We start from the raw sequence: 18,793 nt of genomic DNA on the forward strand, positions 1-18,793 counted from the left end.
CACTATATTTTATCTCTTGTTATTCTTGGCAGCCAATTCCAACGACTGTCTCTCAACCCAAGCCAGCCTTTCATGCTATCTTATTACATGCATTTACACAGTATAAATCATTGTAGTGTCTGAACTGGAGATGATACATGTCTTAAAATAATAAAGGCATGCCATATGTCTTGTGTTAACACATAGGTTAAGTCTGCCCACTTGTTGCCTAGGGAATGTGAATACAAGAGGCCACAAAAAGCTACAGCTGAGGCCACGTAGAGCACTTGCCCAAGAAACAACTAACACTTTGATGTTACAGTGAAAGCTGTAACACAGTAATTAGCTGATTTTAAAGCCAAAGTCATTTCAGAAAGGGACTGTGCTTTTATAAAAGAAAGCATCTTAATACATCCTCCATAAGGTGATATCTAGTTCTTTTCCCCATCTTTTCTAGAAGTGAAATAATAGGTGCACAAAGCTGTACAAACAGGCAGTTATGAAGAGACAGCTGGTTAGAGATAAGTGTTCAGCAGGCAAAGGTCTTAAAGATCAATAAAATGTCCCATAAGAAACTCAGAAAATGAGACAAGTATCCCAGAGAAACTCAGATTTTCAAATTAATACAAATTCCAGGAAGCCCGGCCACCATTTGTCTTTAATTTTTCAACAGCTCAAGAGCTGCTTGATTAGGCAACATGTACAAGAGCTGAATTGAGAACTGCTTAGATGCAGTGTCAGTCTGCCTGGATGACTCCACTCTCAGAGTGAAACGCAGAGTCTATTTCAATGCTATTGTAAAATTAGGGTAGCATGCCTCTGGCAATACCCTTCCCACCAAAGCTATGCATACCAAACACACAAAGCAAACAATAGAAAAATAATGGCATAGGATGGCATTTCCACAAGAAGACAGCAAATTTTTAAGTAGGGGTGGGGAGGAATTCTAAGTCCAGAATACTTACTGTTCCTTGAAGAATATATCAGAATTACTTATTTATGCACTTCAGCACTCTAGAAATTAATATGAACTCACAGTATCACAGTTTGCTGTTGTTTTTTTTTTTTTTTTAAGCCTAATAGATAAGGTACTGCAGATTCAATTGCAAGCAGCAAAGTATTTCACGTAAACTGAAATGGCAGGAAGCCTTTTATTCTCAATACTGCACCTGGATTGCAGCCAGTCCCTCACTGAAACGTGTAATTGGATAACTGTCGGTTATGGCTTTAGTAGTATTCAAGTGTTCCTGTTTTATTTATAAAGGAAACAGTTTTCCTGACCTCTAAATCTAGCTACAAATAAAGAAAGCAATTATCTTGAAAATTTGTGGGGGGGGGGAGGGGGAAGAGGAAAAAAAGAAAGAAAGAAAAAAAAAAAGTAATGTTATTTTTCCTAGATCTCAAGAACTTTCTTAGTTTAATGTTCCCAGGCGGCTGCCAAAGCACCTCATCTGCTGTGCCCACCTAACAGCACAATGCCCAAAGGCAGACACAGGCTCCTTCATGGTAAGTACACAGGGAAGCACTAATGGAAAAGTAAACTGACTCACAGATTTTGCACCAAAAAAGCAAAAGAGGAGGACCTCATTTAAAGCCGTGGTTACAAAGACTTTCTAATAAGATATTCAAAGAGAAGGGAGAAAACTAGCTGTTACTTTATAAAACAGAAAAAAAAAAAACTTACCATTCTTGAAATTTGGCGTCAAAGGTGGGAGGGGGAACACACTCTGGAGTCTCAGAAGGCGCAGCAGCCATCTTCTGCCTTGGAAAGAAGCATCTGGCAGAACTCCCCGCAGGGTTCCTTCATCTCTTTCATTTTTAGGTTTGTTTGTTTTTTTTCTTGTCAACAGATTATGGGCCAAAAATCATAAAATAAAGACATTTCTTTAAGATGCAGTCGCAAGTTTTTTCACCCATAGATAGAATTCCTTTGAATTAATCTGGAATTCTCAACATACAAGAATATTAACCATAATTCCACTCTTTTTAATCTTTTATGCCTATAGTCATCAATGATTTACTTTTCATCTGGAATTTTAGAATGTCACTTCTCTTTGAAAATGGAAAAGATCCTCAACTGCTCTGCATCTGCCCAACTATACATCTGCACTGAACTTTTTGATACTGAAAATCAACACTATCGCTCTTTAAATCATTCTACTAATGTATACATATTTCTAATATACAACTGTGAGTCATGATAATGAATCCCCCTAATTTTTCTTCTTCAGAGGAAAGCACTTTGGAGCCTGTTATTTAAAAGAACACAGACATCACAGTAAATGTGCACTGGCCACTACACATATGTGTACTCCTGAGAAGATTCAGTGACAATGGGAGAATCGTTTGGCCCTACACCACTGAGCAGATCAAGACAAGCGCACCAAAACCATCCTTTCATGGATTTTTTTCCCCCACAATTATTACATTTCTGAAACAAAATTATTTACCTTGTGCTGCAAAATCATAGTAGGAAACAACACAGAGTACAAAACAGTACAAATCTATGCACACAAAACTTATTCCTCAGTATAAAACAGGCGAAAAAGTCTGAAGGACAAGTTCAAAAATCATGAGTTCTCCCAGGCTCAGCTTTGCTTTGGCCCTGGTATTGGTGTTGTCTCAGCAAATAATTTCATGGCTATGTTTTATCTCTGTTATACTACGCTTCTTATCAGTGAACATGTTTTGCCAAAAAAAAAATGAATTGATATTTCACCTGTAACATCAAGCATGAAACACCATCTTTATAGAGAACTCGCTATGCAATACAATACCACACAAACCAAACACAGGTAAACAGGTAAATGTTACAACACCAGTTTTTGACACAACCTGAGTTGGATGCCCAACCTAAGCGATTTGTTACAGCACTGTGAGTGACCACAGCTGGTGTAGGGTGCTCAGCACAAGCCAAGACCTGAAGTGTAATTGCAGAGTTCCTGTCAGAATTTACACATCAGATTCTTTCAGAATAATGTGCTCACCCCTGAAAAGTTTGATGTGAACAGAAGCTGTATTCGTGGCTTCAAGGAGACTGAAGTGACAATGCTCTTCCTTGAGGATGCTTGGAAAAGCTTTTTCATAACAGTGAGAGATTTAAGACAACAGAATATACACCAGAAAAGCAAGAACAAATTATATCTTAAACTTTCACAATGAGATATCGCATGCAGAAATCTACTAATAGCAGAATGCTTCACTGAAATCTCTTTTCCATCTTGTGCAATAGAATTACCTCATAGTGACTATGTCCATAACAACAGCATAAGCAGTTACCTACTCACTTCATTATACAGTGGCTACAGTGCCGGATGTTTTGCTTGAATTGACATACTCCATCTTAAAACACCAGTGTAACAGGGAAAGTCGGCAGATGGATCCGATTTGTCTCTGCCTTTATTCAGATTAAGTGAAGAACTTCAATTCATGTTACAGCAACTGGTTAAGCATGAGCTTCTTGCTTGAGGAACAAGATCGTATCTAGCCACTTCACTCCAGCATCAGATGAAGCTGCCCCTGGCACAAGTGCTTCTCTTTGATTCTCCGAACCATCATGACCACCATCTGACTGTCCTGGCCACCTCTTTCTTCCCCGTCTCCACTCTTCAAATGCTTGCATCTGCATTAAGCATGAGGTTAACATAAATTTGTCAGTTGAAAACTAATTCCAAAGAACTGTTTTTCTTTAAGTACTGTAATTCTCTTTCTGTTGAAGCTACGACCTAAATATCAGACAAATATAGGGCAAACATAGCAGATGGGTCTGGAAACTGAGCAAGTCTGGCAGCATAAAATCAGCAATAACAAGTTTTCTTATTTCCTGATAGGTGGAATAAGTTTCTGTAAAGACACTATCATTCCCCTCACTGTAGAAAGGTTAACTACAAGCAATCAAAGAAACAGTTATGATAATAATTAATTATAACACAGTTAAGAAATATCAAGATGCTCCTCTAAACTTCCAGTGAAAGGGGAAAAAAGTTTCCACAAATTCTGAAGAGGTTACCAGTACAACGAAGATCCATTCTGACAAAATTCATTAGGCTGAAATACAATTAAACTATACAAGTTTGATCAAAAACAACTTTATACTGTCACAATTTTATGAAAGAGATGTAAGATGTAGATGTACACGCCTGAAATGTGGCTTATTTAAACAGTTTGTTTCCCAGAAAGATAAGTGCCCTTATGCTAAAATATAAGCATAGGTTTAAGATTGCAATATCAGGGTACAACAAAGGATATAAATTAGAGAGGTATCCAAAATCTGCTTCACCACATAGGGTGAACTTAAGTTTTGCTAGAAAAAACTCTATTCTTTCTTTGCTGAATTAAAAGTAGTTTAAAACACTACACAGTATTTACTCTCTTTGATATTTTCTGTACAGAAATTTGAAATAAATGTTATTTTTAATATAACTAAGTCATGCCTGAGCCTATACTACAGAGTTTACCTTATTAAAAACTGTGAGAATAATTTATCTCCACAGAACAGCAAACATGACTTCCTACTACCAGAAAAATAAGCAGAAGTATAAGCATACAATTTTCTAGTGAACTGATCACCATCATTCCTATATTTCACAGGAGCTCTAATCTCACAGCCAGTTACTGTCAGGGGAAGAATCTTGTTAAACATTCTGTTATTTTGCACGTTTTATAAAAGTACCTCATTGCCCCACCATAATTGCCAGCACATATTGGTGCATACCTTTGGTGAGAACCTGCCTGTTTCTTTCATCACAGTCAAAAGCCTATTCTAAAGGATTGTTAAGGGTCTCACCTCCTTTGGTTTGCAGTGGTATGCTGAGAATGTCAGGCACTGTGGATGGCTCATTGTTCATGCTGATGCAGTATAATGGTTCACCCAAGAAAGAAGGTTTCTTCAGCCTTTCAGTGTTGAGTGCTCTTGACATAAAGTAACCTTCAGTAATACTCTTATCTCTCATCTTCTGTAAACCTTCTAGGTCATCGGGTTCCTCTGTTTGGGCCAGTGAATCCTTTGATAAGTGACTATCAGCCAATGCTTTGCTGATATAGTAGCTAGGGATTTCACTCTCAGCATTAACACATAAGCTTTTGTCTTCAAGTCCAGCCTTTTCCAGAGCTGTTAACATCCCTACAATATGGTCTTCAACTAACATTTTGGAAAGAGTAGATGTGGAGTGAAGAATGGAGACTTGACTTGTGTAACAAGGGGGACTTAATCCACAAGAAAGAGATTCCTGAGACTTTGGCATGGTAACGTTGCTTATTGTTCTCTGAGGCAGCATACATTCTTCCAGAAGGGTTTTAAGCTGCTCTTCAGAGAGGCCCGTTTTCTCTTCAATCTGAAAAAAAAAAAAAAAGAAAAAAAAAAAAAGCAACTTTCTTCTGTCAAAATATAATTAATGAAAAGCAGCACCATAAAACAGTTTGAGATACAAAAGCACTAGAAGAAGCCTTAAGTTCATACCAATGTTTTTTTAATTCAAACTGAATTTAATTATACATTTACATAACTGCATAGTTTACATAACATCTCCACCAGGTTCTAGATAGATTAAGAGCTGAAATTTAGGAAAGAAGCCTGATATCCAAAAGGCATGAAGAGGCCCTTAATTTTGCCAAGAGTCTTCTGCAAGATATCTGGTTCATTTTTTCAAATATTTTGTTTTGTTATGTATACATGCAAACAGACACACGTGTCAGTGAAAGCAAAACAACACAATACTAAAAGTCTTATGACTACCAGGGCAATACTGGACATTTCTTAAAGCCCAATTGTATGGGAAATTGGTAATCACAGCCTGAACCTCTGATTAATCAGCTGAGGCTAGTGTCGGGTCAGCTGTGGGAGCACAGGTGAGGGTAATTTAGCTGGGCTCCCAGAAGGGGTGGAGCTTGACTCCACCTCTTCTAGACCTCATGTAAGGGCTGACCACCACGAGGGCAGCATCTCTTGGAGATTGCTCCTTGGTGGAGATTGTCTTAGCATTTCCCAGTGAAGCCATCCAGATTGTTGTGTTTTTCCCTATAAGTAACCTTTTGAATGTTTGTTACCATCTTTGTATCATTCCACCTTATGTTTGTTATTTAAGATTATTATTGATATTAGCTGTATGGTGAAGAATAGGGAAAGACATTTTGTTTACCGAGGTGTGCAATGAGAGGTTTTAGCCTTTGAAATCCTTAATGCACCCTGATAACAGAAAAATACTCCCTATCTGATTATTTCAAGCTGATAAAGAAAAGCAACATATATTTTAGGTACATGTATAGTAACATCTACCCAAAAAATATAATCATACATGCATTTGAAAAAATAAACACATAAATTGCTCCAAAAGTAATGCCTCCTAATTCCATGGAAACTACAACAGATCCACAGAGCATGTCAATACTAATTATTAGAGCACATACGCAGCTACAAAATCATATTTTTCAACATAATCACCACTGTTAGCTTATCTGTGCATTTGTACAAATGTCAATGGGTGCAATTTCTTCTGTGTTCCATGTCAGACACCATTTTGTCAGACTGCCCCTTTGCTGTCATCTGTCACACAATAACAAAATGTAATGGAATACTGTGAGGAAGGTTCAACCTCCACTGTCACACCACCAATATCTGCCTCTGACATTGTGGGCCGATGTAATAAACTAGGAGGCATAATTTTCAACACAGCTCGTGTGATTTGCAACGTCAAATGGAAAAGATGCTCTCTACAACCAAAAGCTTGGTTTTACCCAGCATCCAAGAGATAGGCTCAGCCAACAATCTGATGAACTCCCTAAAGCTGCCCTGCTCTTTGTCAATTTTATTCACTCTGTAATGAGCACTACACATAACTGGAACTGCTGTCATTTCAGAGGAAAGAACAGTATCAGATCTCTAGCTGAATTTTCATTCTGAAGGTCTCTTATCCATGTACATAGGTATGATGACTGATCACAATCAGATAAGATCACAGCTTGAGTAGCACAACGGTGTGTGGATTATATGTGAAAACTACTTGTTTGTGAATGAGGGAAGATTTCTGCCAGGAAGAAAATACTATTTCTTTGTTAGAGGAAATGTTATGACAAAATGAATCAGATCAGAAAGGCATTCCATGTTACTTTCAATTATCATAATGTATTTAAATGTACAGTCATTAATGATATCTAAGAATGAGTACTATATACTGATTACTGTACAGTTCAGGCATTGGTTTTTTTACTTACATACTCAATATGTTTTATAGATTTGTTCAACTTTTTTTTTTTTCCCCCACTGGTCTTTTCCTACATAGAGCAATTCCATTCACAAACTCACTTTGAGTTCACTTAGAAAACATAAGAGTACTGTATTGAAAACACTGAGATGTTAAGGGTCTTTAAACAATAACAAAAAGCCTCAAAAGACCACCATATGTAGTCAGCTCCATATAAATGAACATAAAATCAGGTTGTCATACTGAGACTCAGCTAACCTTGATGTCACTCAATATACTTCTGATAACTAAAATCAAACCACAAAAACCTCTTCAAATTCTTCTATTAGGCTTTAAATTTTAATCCTAGTGAAGAAGAGATTAATGAAAAATACACCAGAGAGGGAAAATCAAAATGTGAAAAATCAGAAACTGAATGTGGGATTTTTAAGATTTTTCACTGTCAATCTACTAGTATGTCAAATTTCTTAGATTTATTGAGGGAGCATTTTAACTTGCAGACAATGTATGTTTACAAACAGTTATTATTGGAATGGAATTTCTATAAGAAACAGATGCATTCACTCCAGTATAGAACCACAGTATAATGCACTACTGGAAGCACAGCTACATCTAGGGTATTATCACAGAACACAACATTATGCTATGTAAACATAACTGTATTTATATTGTAGAATATTCCCACATCTGGAAACCCACATGGATTCCCACATGTTTTTGAGTGTGTGGTTCTACACTAACATATTTCAAAGTTCTTGGCCAAGACCATTTGGAGTTCATTTTATGTTAATGACCAGGCAATTCAGTCACTGCAGAAAGAAATCCTGCATCTGTTGAGAAAGAATAAGCATAAAATGAACATATTTATGGAGATCATCTTGTTCTACCTTTCTTTCGTCTTTTTTGTTTTGTTTCCCTACCACCCCCAACTCATTTATCTGTAATCTTCTTTTCCTTGGACAGATTTCCCTTTTTTCTTTCAGGAAAATCATATGGCTTCTATCACCAATTAGTTCAGAACTTACTTTGACTACTACCTGCAGGTTAGGTGGGGAGACCTAGTACCTAAGGCCAATGGAAGGGGAAATGACTTTAACAGCTATAAAGTGAAAAATATTTGTAATTGTGTGGGAGTCTTCCTCCGGAGCAGCAGGCAAAGCACTATAAAATACTATTTGTTTTTTGTTCTTTCTTTGTCCCTTCCTCCCTTTGGTTCGCTATATAAGACATGTTTGCAAGAATGCACGTTTAAGGGACATATTTAATACACCTCACAGAAATTAAATTTAAAAATAATGAAGGCTCACTATTTGCAATTTTCTCCTGCCAAAATCATTTTAGGGTTAAAGAAAAGCAGGCAGCAGGAGAGAAAATAGTTCTTAAATAGCCATGAGTAATTTACGCATAAACCAAGAGCAAGAAATGTATATAGAAATGATAGTAGAAAGGCTGCTGTTGAAAACAGAAGAGAGCTCAGAGAAGCAAGTAATCCCCTAAGGAGAGACATTTCACTCTAAAAAGGGCTGTGCCTCTGCAACTAAATGAGCATCTTAATACATGTGATCTCATAATACTGTAACTGTATTAGGAGGCTGCAAAGTACACATTTGTACACATCGTAACTAATCCCTTCATAGCTCACTTTATTAGTTTAGATTCACAAGACTTAGGATCAGCAAAGCAGTCTTTGGGAGACAGTAGATACCACTTCTCCCAAGCATTCTCTGCCCTCACGGTAAATAATTTACAACACCTATATAGAAAGAAATAAAGATATTCCTTTATAAATAGAAGGACATAAAATTAATGTAATTCAAAATGCAGGAACAGAATACCAGACAAGAGAAAATGAGCTATTAGGCCTGGTTCCCATTAGAAAATGGAAAACCTTTTAATTGTTCTGGCTAATTTTTAATAGGACACTGAGTCCTATTCATTTCCTAGGCTTTTTATTGTTAATGATCCAAAAAACTAGATCCTAGTCAGGAGTTAAAGAGCCTGCTAATGACCTTTGCTGTTTATGTGAGGCTATTTTTTTCACACCCTTGTGGCACCTCTCTGACTGAAGATTTCTTGTTCCTCACTGAATTCCTCAGTGACATGGGTCTGTGGAGAAAGCCTTACTGCATGTGGTAGGAATGCAAACTTGTAGGCAGCTGTGGACAGACCTGCTGTGACTACGGATTGCAAGTTCAAAGATTTAGGACTGTTTTCCACATTTACACAGTAAGAGACAGACTAACACTAAAAAGCCTCATCAGATTTTAATATGAGGAGAAAAACAAATACTTCAGGATATATAACCATAAAATGACACACAGTATGTGAAGCAGCACTAGAACAGCAGGTCTATTTAAGGACTTAGGGAGCCAGAAGGTGTTTATTTTTTGTTGCTTTATCTCAAAGTATCATAAACAACAGAACTCCTGATACTTGCCTAAAACAATTCACTCTGATGCTCTAATTTGTTTTTATGTTTATGGAAATGTAAGCCTGCAACAATTACTTTTGAAGCAACTGCTCTTTTCCTGACCAAAAGACTCCATGCTCTTTTTCTCCATCTGCTATCTTTGCTTCTGTTTGTTACATGTTCCTTTCTCTTATTTTTCCCCACACTCTATTTGATAATGGCAGAAGAAAAAGGTCTGGTAGTTCATTTTATGTAACTGCTGCTAATGAAAGTCAGAAAGCAGATGAGACTGAAGTACTGAGTCAAGAAAACAGGGAGAGGAACACAAGGAGAATAAAAGAAAAAGAAGTATAGAAGAGAATAGTGGGCATCTGTTAACATCCCTGACTGTAAAATGAATCAACTTGTAACTTCATGAGACACCATGACAACCACACAAGAACCATCATCAGGTGCATGGATACAAATAAATACTCCATGAAAAACAAACAGCCTTAAAACACCATCAGTGATTTAGGAGAGAATATGAATTTCATTATTAAATGGGAAATAGACAAAAAAATAAAGGACTTCTATCCCTTTCTCCAATAGAAAAACAGGTATCAAAAGCAGACATGAGTTTATACAACTTTCTTTAGACTATCAGCAGACAACAAGGAAACTGGATGAAACTGTGGAGAAAGACATAAATTGCAGCGGTTCATTTTTGTTATCTTTATGCTTTAATTTTTAACATACAGCCTACAGAGCATAAATGTACAGATAATTATGACAAGTCCTTGCAGGCAAAAACAATTTAAACGTGCATATTTTAGTCATTACAAAGAGGTATAATAGGCTTTTTTTTTTTTTAAATTATTTTGTCTTTCTCAAAACTATCCAGTTAATTGCTTGTGGCTCAAATGTGCAAATAATGAAAAACTGCTTCAGCATCTATGCCACACCCCGCAGACTTGAGAAATAGAAAGCAACTGGCTGCCAGGGGAAAGTTCTCAAAATAAAACAAAAAACCTAAAATAATTTCCACAAGTATTTTCGTTCCATTTGATAACACGGACACTGATGCTACACACAGCTATGGAGTTCTCATGGTGTTATTCTAGGAAATAAAGGGGCCAAAATCTCAACAGTAAATTTCTGCTTGGAAGCATCTGAAAATGATTTCACAATTCTGAAAACTCCAGAAAGGTTTATCTTGAATTGTTAGAGCAGCCAAGATGTATTTCCTACCCTTCATTTTCTCTACCTTTCCAGTTTAGTTTCATTTTACTGTAGCTCTTGATCTATACGTTGTATAACACTTTCCAACTACCTGCATGTTAGCAGTGTAGTTCTCACATGCAGACACCAAAATCTGAACTGTACATCCTCACTAAAGTTTTAAGGAGGTGACTTCAGAAAATACAATTTCAAATGTCACCTGGGTCTAAAGTTCCTAAGACTCCTATCAGCTATTTATTAATTTAAAAATAAATATTTTAAAGTGTTAAGAGATTACACATCTATTTTTCACAACTGCATACATGCATTTGAGGAACACTTATTCTGAAGCTCCGCTTTCCTCAACTGTTTAGACTCTAAACATAATTGAGGAGACTGGATTCAAACTTACATTGTTAAAATATCAAATATAATTCCCTTAAAATGTTGGCTTTTTCTTTCAGTTTAGGAGTTATTATAACATAAGACCAATGCGAGTTATAAAAGAAAGATTACTGAGTTTTGAACTACTATTGCAGCACAATAAAATATTTTAGTAGCCAATTAAGTAAGAAATTCTAGGTACTACACAACAAAGCAAGTAGTTCATAAATAACAAAGGAAATTCTGAATATATTCTATATGATAACTGAAGACAAAAGTAATTAAAGAGTAGCAGACATTATTTCAAGCTGTGTTTTAATGAAATTAGATATATTTTTCCTATTGAACTAATCTTTTCCTAAAATACCTGAGTGTGAAACTATGACTAAATCCAGTGAAGCGTCCCCCCTCCATAAACTAGAACACACTAAAAGAAAAAAGTAAAAAACAAAGATACTGAAACAAAAACTTTTTGCTGTCCAATTTATAAAAGAGTCCAATCAGTGTTTGAGAAGAGTTGCTATCTAAGCAACAAAGTCTGCTGAGTGAAATGAAAGTGGCAAAGATGTACTGACTTCAAGTAAAAGGCACACATCGTTGAAACATCAACAAACCTTAGTAGTCACTAAATAATAATAATCAGCCATTCTTTGCATAACATAAGTAAACATAACTTAAATAACTAAAAAACTGAATAATGAAGATGTCTGAATAAGTCATACTGTAAAAAAGATTGGTTTAAAACTATGATAAAAGTCCGTGATCTAAATTCAAAATTAATCTACTCCATGGCTGCCCACAGGTGTTTTCCAAGAATTCAGTTCTTCTAACTTCAGTTGAGTTCAACGCTTAGCTCATCTAGTTTACTGCATTTTAAAAAAATAATAACAATAAAAACACAGATGAGCATTGTACTGTGTATGAGCATCGTGTTTTCTCGTATCTCTAAAATCTTCCTGAACCAATGGGTAATTCCCTGTTTTTACAGCACTTCACTCCACATACTTCCAAGTATTCTTAGATTAGAAACCAAATTTAATTTGAGCACAATGACTGTGTTTGTAAAAACATAAGATAAATTCCTGAACTGGCACTTACTATCAATTGGGCTGAATAAGACTTTCATGTTATAGCCTCAATTGGAGAAAAAGAGCCTCAGAAACAGTTTCCTAAACATCTTGTTTTGTGTTTTTAATTGTTTGTTATTAATCATTTAACACATTTCATTCCATAGAACCATCTTCTCTGCATGATATTAAATTGTGGCTTTAATTTGCAGCAAATCCAGTAGAGCAGACGAAAATGCCTTGATGTGGTTGCAGCTGATTTCTGTTAAAATATAAATATTTTTTTCCTTTTTTGCTCATGTTGGCTTTTATTTTTCCCCAACAAGCATATACAATGCAGCATAATGGTACCACGGTGTCTTATTATATCTATTTAAAAATTCCACAGGTTGAAATTTTAAGAATATTAGGAACAAAAACAGTAACATGGAGATCTGTTTCTTCATAACATAAAATACTTCATTGCAAGAGCAATAAAAGTAATAGAAGTACCAATAAAAGTAATCAAATTCTTCAAACCAATGAGGAAAATAAGGAAGCCACAAACATCTAAATGACTTACGTAATTAAGTGTAATTTAGTCTCACTAAAAACAGAAGGACTGGCCCAAAGAGCAGTAAGCCATGAAGAGCCAGCCAAAGAAATCATAGACTAAAGCTTAAAAACAAACATAACAATGATTATATATTCTAGGAGTTCGTATTTCATTGTATTCTCTAGAGAAACTCTAAAGCAAATCTTATTGTAATTGGCCCTGTGTATCACAGCACCTCAGAATACTGATGACTTGTATATGACATACAAAGATGTACTGTGAACCTGAACTGCAATATATATTTTGGAGATAGAATTATTATCTCCCAATTAGTATGTATGTATGTGTGTGTGTATATATAGAATATATAAGTACATATGAAAAAGCTCTGTTGTATATAGAATAAAAAAACAAAACACAGCAGTGTTTGTTAGTAAAGTAAGACAGGTACTACCTGTCTAAGTTAAGGAAAAAAGAAAAATAACAGCTGCTTTCACAAATGTTATTTTCTTACTTTATTTTTTACTCCGGTTTAGCTTTCCTTGTCTTGTTGTAGCTCATCCCACAAGGTAAATAGAAAAGTGTATATAGTATTATAAATATGGGATCCTAATTCACTATTTAGTTCCTTCCCATTTGGAAATAGATTTCCCACTGACTGCTCACAAAACATTTCTGACCCTTCACTTAGCAACATGAATATCTGTGGGACATTATTTCAGAGGAACATCCTATCTAAAACCTGTCAAATTGTCACTGCTTTTTAGAGAAAAGTCATTGCATTAGTATAGATGAATGTGTAAGACTAAGGATAGTTCTGCCACATCTCAGTCTCTGCTTCTGAGAGGTCAAAAGAAGCATCAATACAGAACTTGGTTTGCTTTTTTGTCTGGTGGAGTTTGTCGCCACAGGGCAAGTACAGAGTTTCTATAGGGAATGTTAGGTTGCAGCTGTGCTTGTCAGTGTAAGCATATATCTTACACGGTGCTGACAAAACATTCTTAAAGAAAGAACATAATGAATAATCTTTTCCCAAAGAATGGAAGTGTATGTTGAAATGAGATACCTGTATCTGCCTCTTCTATTTCCATTCAAAAGGGAAAACCAAAAGCCTTTAGGAAGAACGTGATGAACAATATTGCCCCAGGGAAAAGATTTCATCTGGTGCTTCAAGTCTGCCTGCACCCATTCCTGACTGGTGGTAATCCTTCCATTAACTACAAGGCTATGAGTTTAACCTTGAAATATTTCAACACACAATGTCAGAAAATTTACATTTACAACATAATAGAAAAGCTAAAACCAAGATAAAGCAAGTATTTACTTATTAATATTCTAAATGTTTGACAGCTATATAAAAACAATAAATCTGACATGCAAAACAATTGTATTATTCATTTTTTTACTAACTACTAAGATCACTCTTCTGTAGGTCTAGTTAGAGTAAACCCTAGTTTTAACTGTTACTGAAACCATAGCAGGTTTAACTACTACTACTAGGACTTCTACAACAAATGTAGTAAATGTGTAACTGTACCAATGACTGTATTTGTGCTGGAGTGACAAATTTCCTGTGCTACTGTAACTGATTTGCCTGTCTTTTATGATCTTGCCTAACTAGAAATAGCACAAATATTGTATGACTGGGTAGAAGAGCCAGCCGCCTCCTTTTTTTTTTTTTTTTCAAGGGAGAGTGGGAAAACTTCACTGTCAGTTCTGCCACTAAATTCATTAGTTTTAAAATCTCCAAGCCTTTGAAATAAAAGCCACTTTAAGTTGTTCTTTTTTCTGAGTCACAGTTCCTATCTCATGTCTCAGAACAACAACATCTAGAAAGGTACACACATTTGAAAGATTGCAATCTCTTATTATTATTACTTGTATTATCCTGGTTCCTATAATCCGTGTATCCGCAGAGACAGAAAGCCAGATCTTTACAGAGCTATTAGGTCTGATTTGACTATACAAAGATACATGATGAGATGATGCAGTATGCATGTTTCCTTTCCTCCTCCATTCACAGTAAACTCCTAAGTGGTAAAACGAACAAACAAAAACCAGATGGCTACACTACTGTAACTGGAATCAAGGACAGCATTCAACTTGCCACCACTACACCAGGCAGGTCCCTGTACTTTTCATTGCCAAGTGACAGGTGCTCAGGAAACCAAACAGCACTCACAAGCTTATTCTAAGCACAGACACACCAACTCTCATTCACCAGCAAAAAAAATTATTTTGTTCATGTAGTAATCTAAAGGTTTTACAGTAAAAAGAAATGTATTGGAAAAACTATCTACATGACGCAAGACTATTTTAGTGCTTGAATTTTTCAACCATTTTCTGACAAACATGCTCATGTAGAATGAATGTAACTGATGTAAAATGGATGTAATTCAAGAGAGCTGTGTAAACACTGTTTCTAAGAAATTATACCTCCAAGGAAATTAATTCAACTCTAGAAGCAATAAACAAATTACCAAAAAGTAAAAAAGTACGGCTGTTTGTAGCTTCCAGGAAAGTCGATGCTTTCGCAATTTGAAACATGTCATTGCTATAGGAATAGCTAAAATGTATTTTCAATTATTCCACTTATAATCATTTTAAGTCAGAATAATCTTGCTGACTTCATTAATGCACAAAAAATGCACAGAAAGGAGAAAATGTCTAATATTTATCTTAGTAAAAGATACAAAAGCACCAGAAGATTAATGTTTTTTCAGGAAAAAAGTTGTGTCAATTTATCACGCATTTGGGATACAGGTGACTCCGCTAGAGCTGGAATCTGTCTTTTGCCCAAAAAGTCAAAGTTCACGTGTCACTCACAAGTTCTAAAAGATTAATTTACAAAACGCCTGTGTGATCACATTACAAGGTCAATGGCTTAAACACAAAGCCCTGTGCACCCCAATGGCTTGGAACTTTCCTTACTGCACACTGGAATTTTCAATTGGTTTGGCAAAAAAGAAAAAAAAAAAAAGAAAGAAAAAAAACCAAACCAACAAGACAAAGTTCACAGCTGTGTTTCTGATGAATTAATGATGACATTGTTGGTTTTAGAGGACGCTGTGCTACTCTCAGTTATGTGGAATCACAGCTACTGAAAAGGCAGGCAATGACACAATCAGCTGTTTCATGTGCATCTTCCAGGCGCTTAAGCAGAAAGCTTATTCATAAGACAGTTTATTCGTAAGACTACTTTGGATATAGAGCTCCCGTTGAAACACACTGCAAAAAGAGTTTTATGTGTGAAACAGAAGAGCAGGAGCTAAGGCTGGATGTTAAATATATATGAGATCCTACCATTGTTAACCCCAATAGCATCCCAGTGGATGTTATCCCTACTCTAGCATGCTTTTCTTTTAAGCATACTATTATCTTAACATTTAAGCAGTTTCAGCTTAGATGTGCAAATAATTCCAGTTAAATGTACCAAGATTCTGATTCAAACAAAATTCATATGACAAGCTTCAACAAGAATAACTGATGCTCCTAGGAAAATTACACCCCTAATAGCAGCAGTTTCTAGCCTTATGATACTGCCAGAATAGCACACGAGAAGTTCTGTACATTTGACTTTTTTATACTAAGGAAAATATTAAAAACATTGAAATATTAAAGACTTAACGTCTTGTTGCTAGAGACATGAAAATCTATAAAAAATACTAAGACTGGATACAGCTGTGATCTGGAATGACTGTGCTGTGTATTAGTATAGCTACTGCAACCCAATTAGCTCTGTACTGCCCAGACAGTACGATTTATGAGCTGCATATCATTACTGCTAAAATAACAGTTTTAATTAGGAAAAACTCATAATGATTATGAAACACACAATGATTCTCTATTCTTTTTAGAGATATCAGAAATCCATTCCTTCCAGAATTTAAAGAATGCATTGTTGTGGATCTCACTGGTTTGCATGGCAGGAGCCACAACCAAGCTGTTCTTGCCTCATTGAGCCTCTTTACTTGTGCAACCCAGTGCAGTACTAAAAACCCCTTGAGACAAGAGTTCTTTTAATGCACCGAATGCACCGTATGTTTTGCTTTACTGTTGGATGTACACTCTTTAAATAGGTCGTTTACTGCTGGTTTTGTGTGAGGCAAGGCTACATTGCCTATTGGGAGCAATACAAGTCCTCAACCTAAAAAATATAATCAAAATGGAGCTGGGAAGGAATAACAAGTGAAGGAACATAACACAGGAATTTTTGTATTTTATATTCCATTCACTCTGGAGAAAGCTAATTGAGACACTTCAGTCTCTCACCTTTTTCAGGTTTTATCTCTTTGGCTCCCCCCAAAAAATTGACACTCATCACATAACAGAGCCCAATTCCAATGATAGCCATGAACAATACCGTACTGCACTGAATCCCTTCTATAACCTATTGAGGATGGATGGCTTTTCTTAGAAGATGACAAATGTGTTTTCAAACAGTAGACTTAAAAGAACTAAATTTAGTTCTCCTGTCTCTAGGCAGGAATTTGAACCGTAAGAGATATGGAGCAATTAAAAGTCATCTTTTTTGCTTGAAATAAAAAACATTTTACTTGTGTCCTGCTTTACAAAATTTTTCTACGTTTTTATCTGAAAAAGGCAAAGGCATCTCCTGGAGCACACAAGAAAAAAAACAACCTCAAATTCCAGAAAACTGGAGAGTCCAAACAGTTTTGTTTGTTGTTTCAGGTTTGCTTCAGTTGTTGGGGCTTTTGCTTGTTTGTATTATTTTTTTGTTTGTTTGGATATTTTTCTTTTTCTTGTTTAGGATGTTTGGGTTTTTTTTACTTCTATCAGTTAAATGTAGGCTGTTCCCAGCTCAGTAAACTGGCTGCTCTGGGTATTATTCTAAGCCACATAATCCTTCCCCTGAACTGCCAGCAGAGAAAGCCCAGGAATTAACATGCATTCATTCAAACGAGCTTCAGCTGACTTGCCCAAGGTGGGAGAGAACCATCCTGATGTTCCTGTGTTTACTTGGTAGAATTTCAAGTATCAGAGTCTGAAAGAAAGAAAAGAGAGGAAAGAGAGGAAAGAGAGGAAAGAGAGGAAAGAGAGGAAAGAGAGGAAAGAGAGGAAAGAGAGGGAGAGAGAGGGAGAGAGAGGGAGAGAGAGGGAGAGAGAGAGAGAGAGAGAGAGAGAGAGAGAGAGAGAGAGAGAGAGAGAAAGAGAGAAAGAGAGAAAGAGAGAAAGAGAGAAAGAGAGAAAGAGAGAAAGATTGGAGAAGACCCCGATCTGAGCGCAAAGACGAGAAAGATGACGAGAAAGAGCGAGAAAGAAGGAGGAACAGAGAGGAGAAGAGGAGAAGAGAGAACAGACCTAGAGAGACAAGACGATGACAAGGATTTATCGTAACGAGAAAGAGAGAAAAGAAGAGGACAAGACAAGTAAAGAAAGAAAGAAAGAAAGAAAGAAAGAAAGAAAGAAAGACTCGCTAATGACAAGGAATCAGTGGTTTAAGTGCTCCTCGCTGCACAGATGTGGGTGTAAGCAAGTATGTACACATATACCCACCATGCACCCCACTGAAATAATTCTAATCATTTACTGGTTTATTTAGAGAAATAGGAATAAGCTGCACACAAAAATAGAACAAAATAATACAATATTATGAATAAATTAGTAGAGGAAGTGGATGTGCATAATGCAAATTCTTGCTCTGCAGAATTAGGTAGTTAATTAAAAAATAATTTAAAAAATCCCGACGTTTGGCTTTAGGACACGCAGAGAAAATCTGGATCACTGTATCTCCCAAAACCACAAAACAGACCCATATGTTATGGGAAAAGAACCATATGGAAAAAAAAAAAAAAATCCATCTTTTAACTACATCCAGGAATAATAACCAGGCTCAAAGAATCCTAATCATTTATATAACATGGAAGATTTATTTTTCTCATGACACAGGGGAAAAAAAAAATCATGCAGAAGACTTTAAAAGATTGCTCTTGGGAATTAAAAAAAGAGTGTGGATATCAACCATGGCACTGGTGAAACAAACATAATGAGAAGAACT

The 18,793-nt window shown here is 36.0% G+C and overlaps 1 protein-coding gene across 7 annotated transcripts in view; it reads right to left on the reverse strand.

Moving 5' to 3' along the window:
• The window catches only part of FSIP1 (fibrous sheath interacting protein 1), a 69,852-nt gene that overhangs the window by 3,399 nt on the left and 47,660 nt on the right, over positions 1–18,793 (reverse strand). For 6 of the 7 annotated variants that reach the window (XM_015864752.2, XM_015864753.2, XM_015864754.2 and 3 more), the window contains 2 exons: positions 4,766–5,312; positions 2,372–3,601 (listed from right to left, as the gene is read on the reverse strand). In XM_015864752.2, coding sequence (XP_015720238.1) covers positions 3,588–3,601; positions 4,766–5,312 — 561 coding nt within the window. In that variant the 3' untranslated portion in view covers positions 2,372–3,587. Of the gene's footprint in view, positions 1–1,663; positions 3,602–4,765; positions 5,313–18,793 lie in introns of those variants that run through there. The other variant, XR_004307415.1, reaches the window with a different exon arrangement.

The sequence above is a fragment of the Coturnix japonica genome, chromosome 5 (assembly GCF_001577835.2).
Source record: "Coturnix japonica isolate 7356 chromosome 5, Coturnix japonica 2.1, whole genome shotgun sequence".
NCBI classification, from domain to species: Eukaryota; Metazoa; Chordata; class Aves; order Galliformes; family Phasianidae; genus Coturnix; species Coturnix japonica.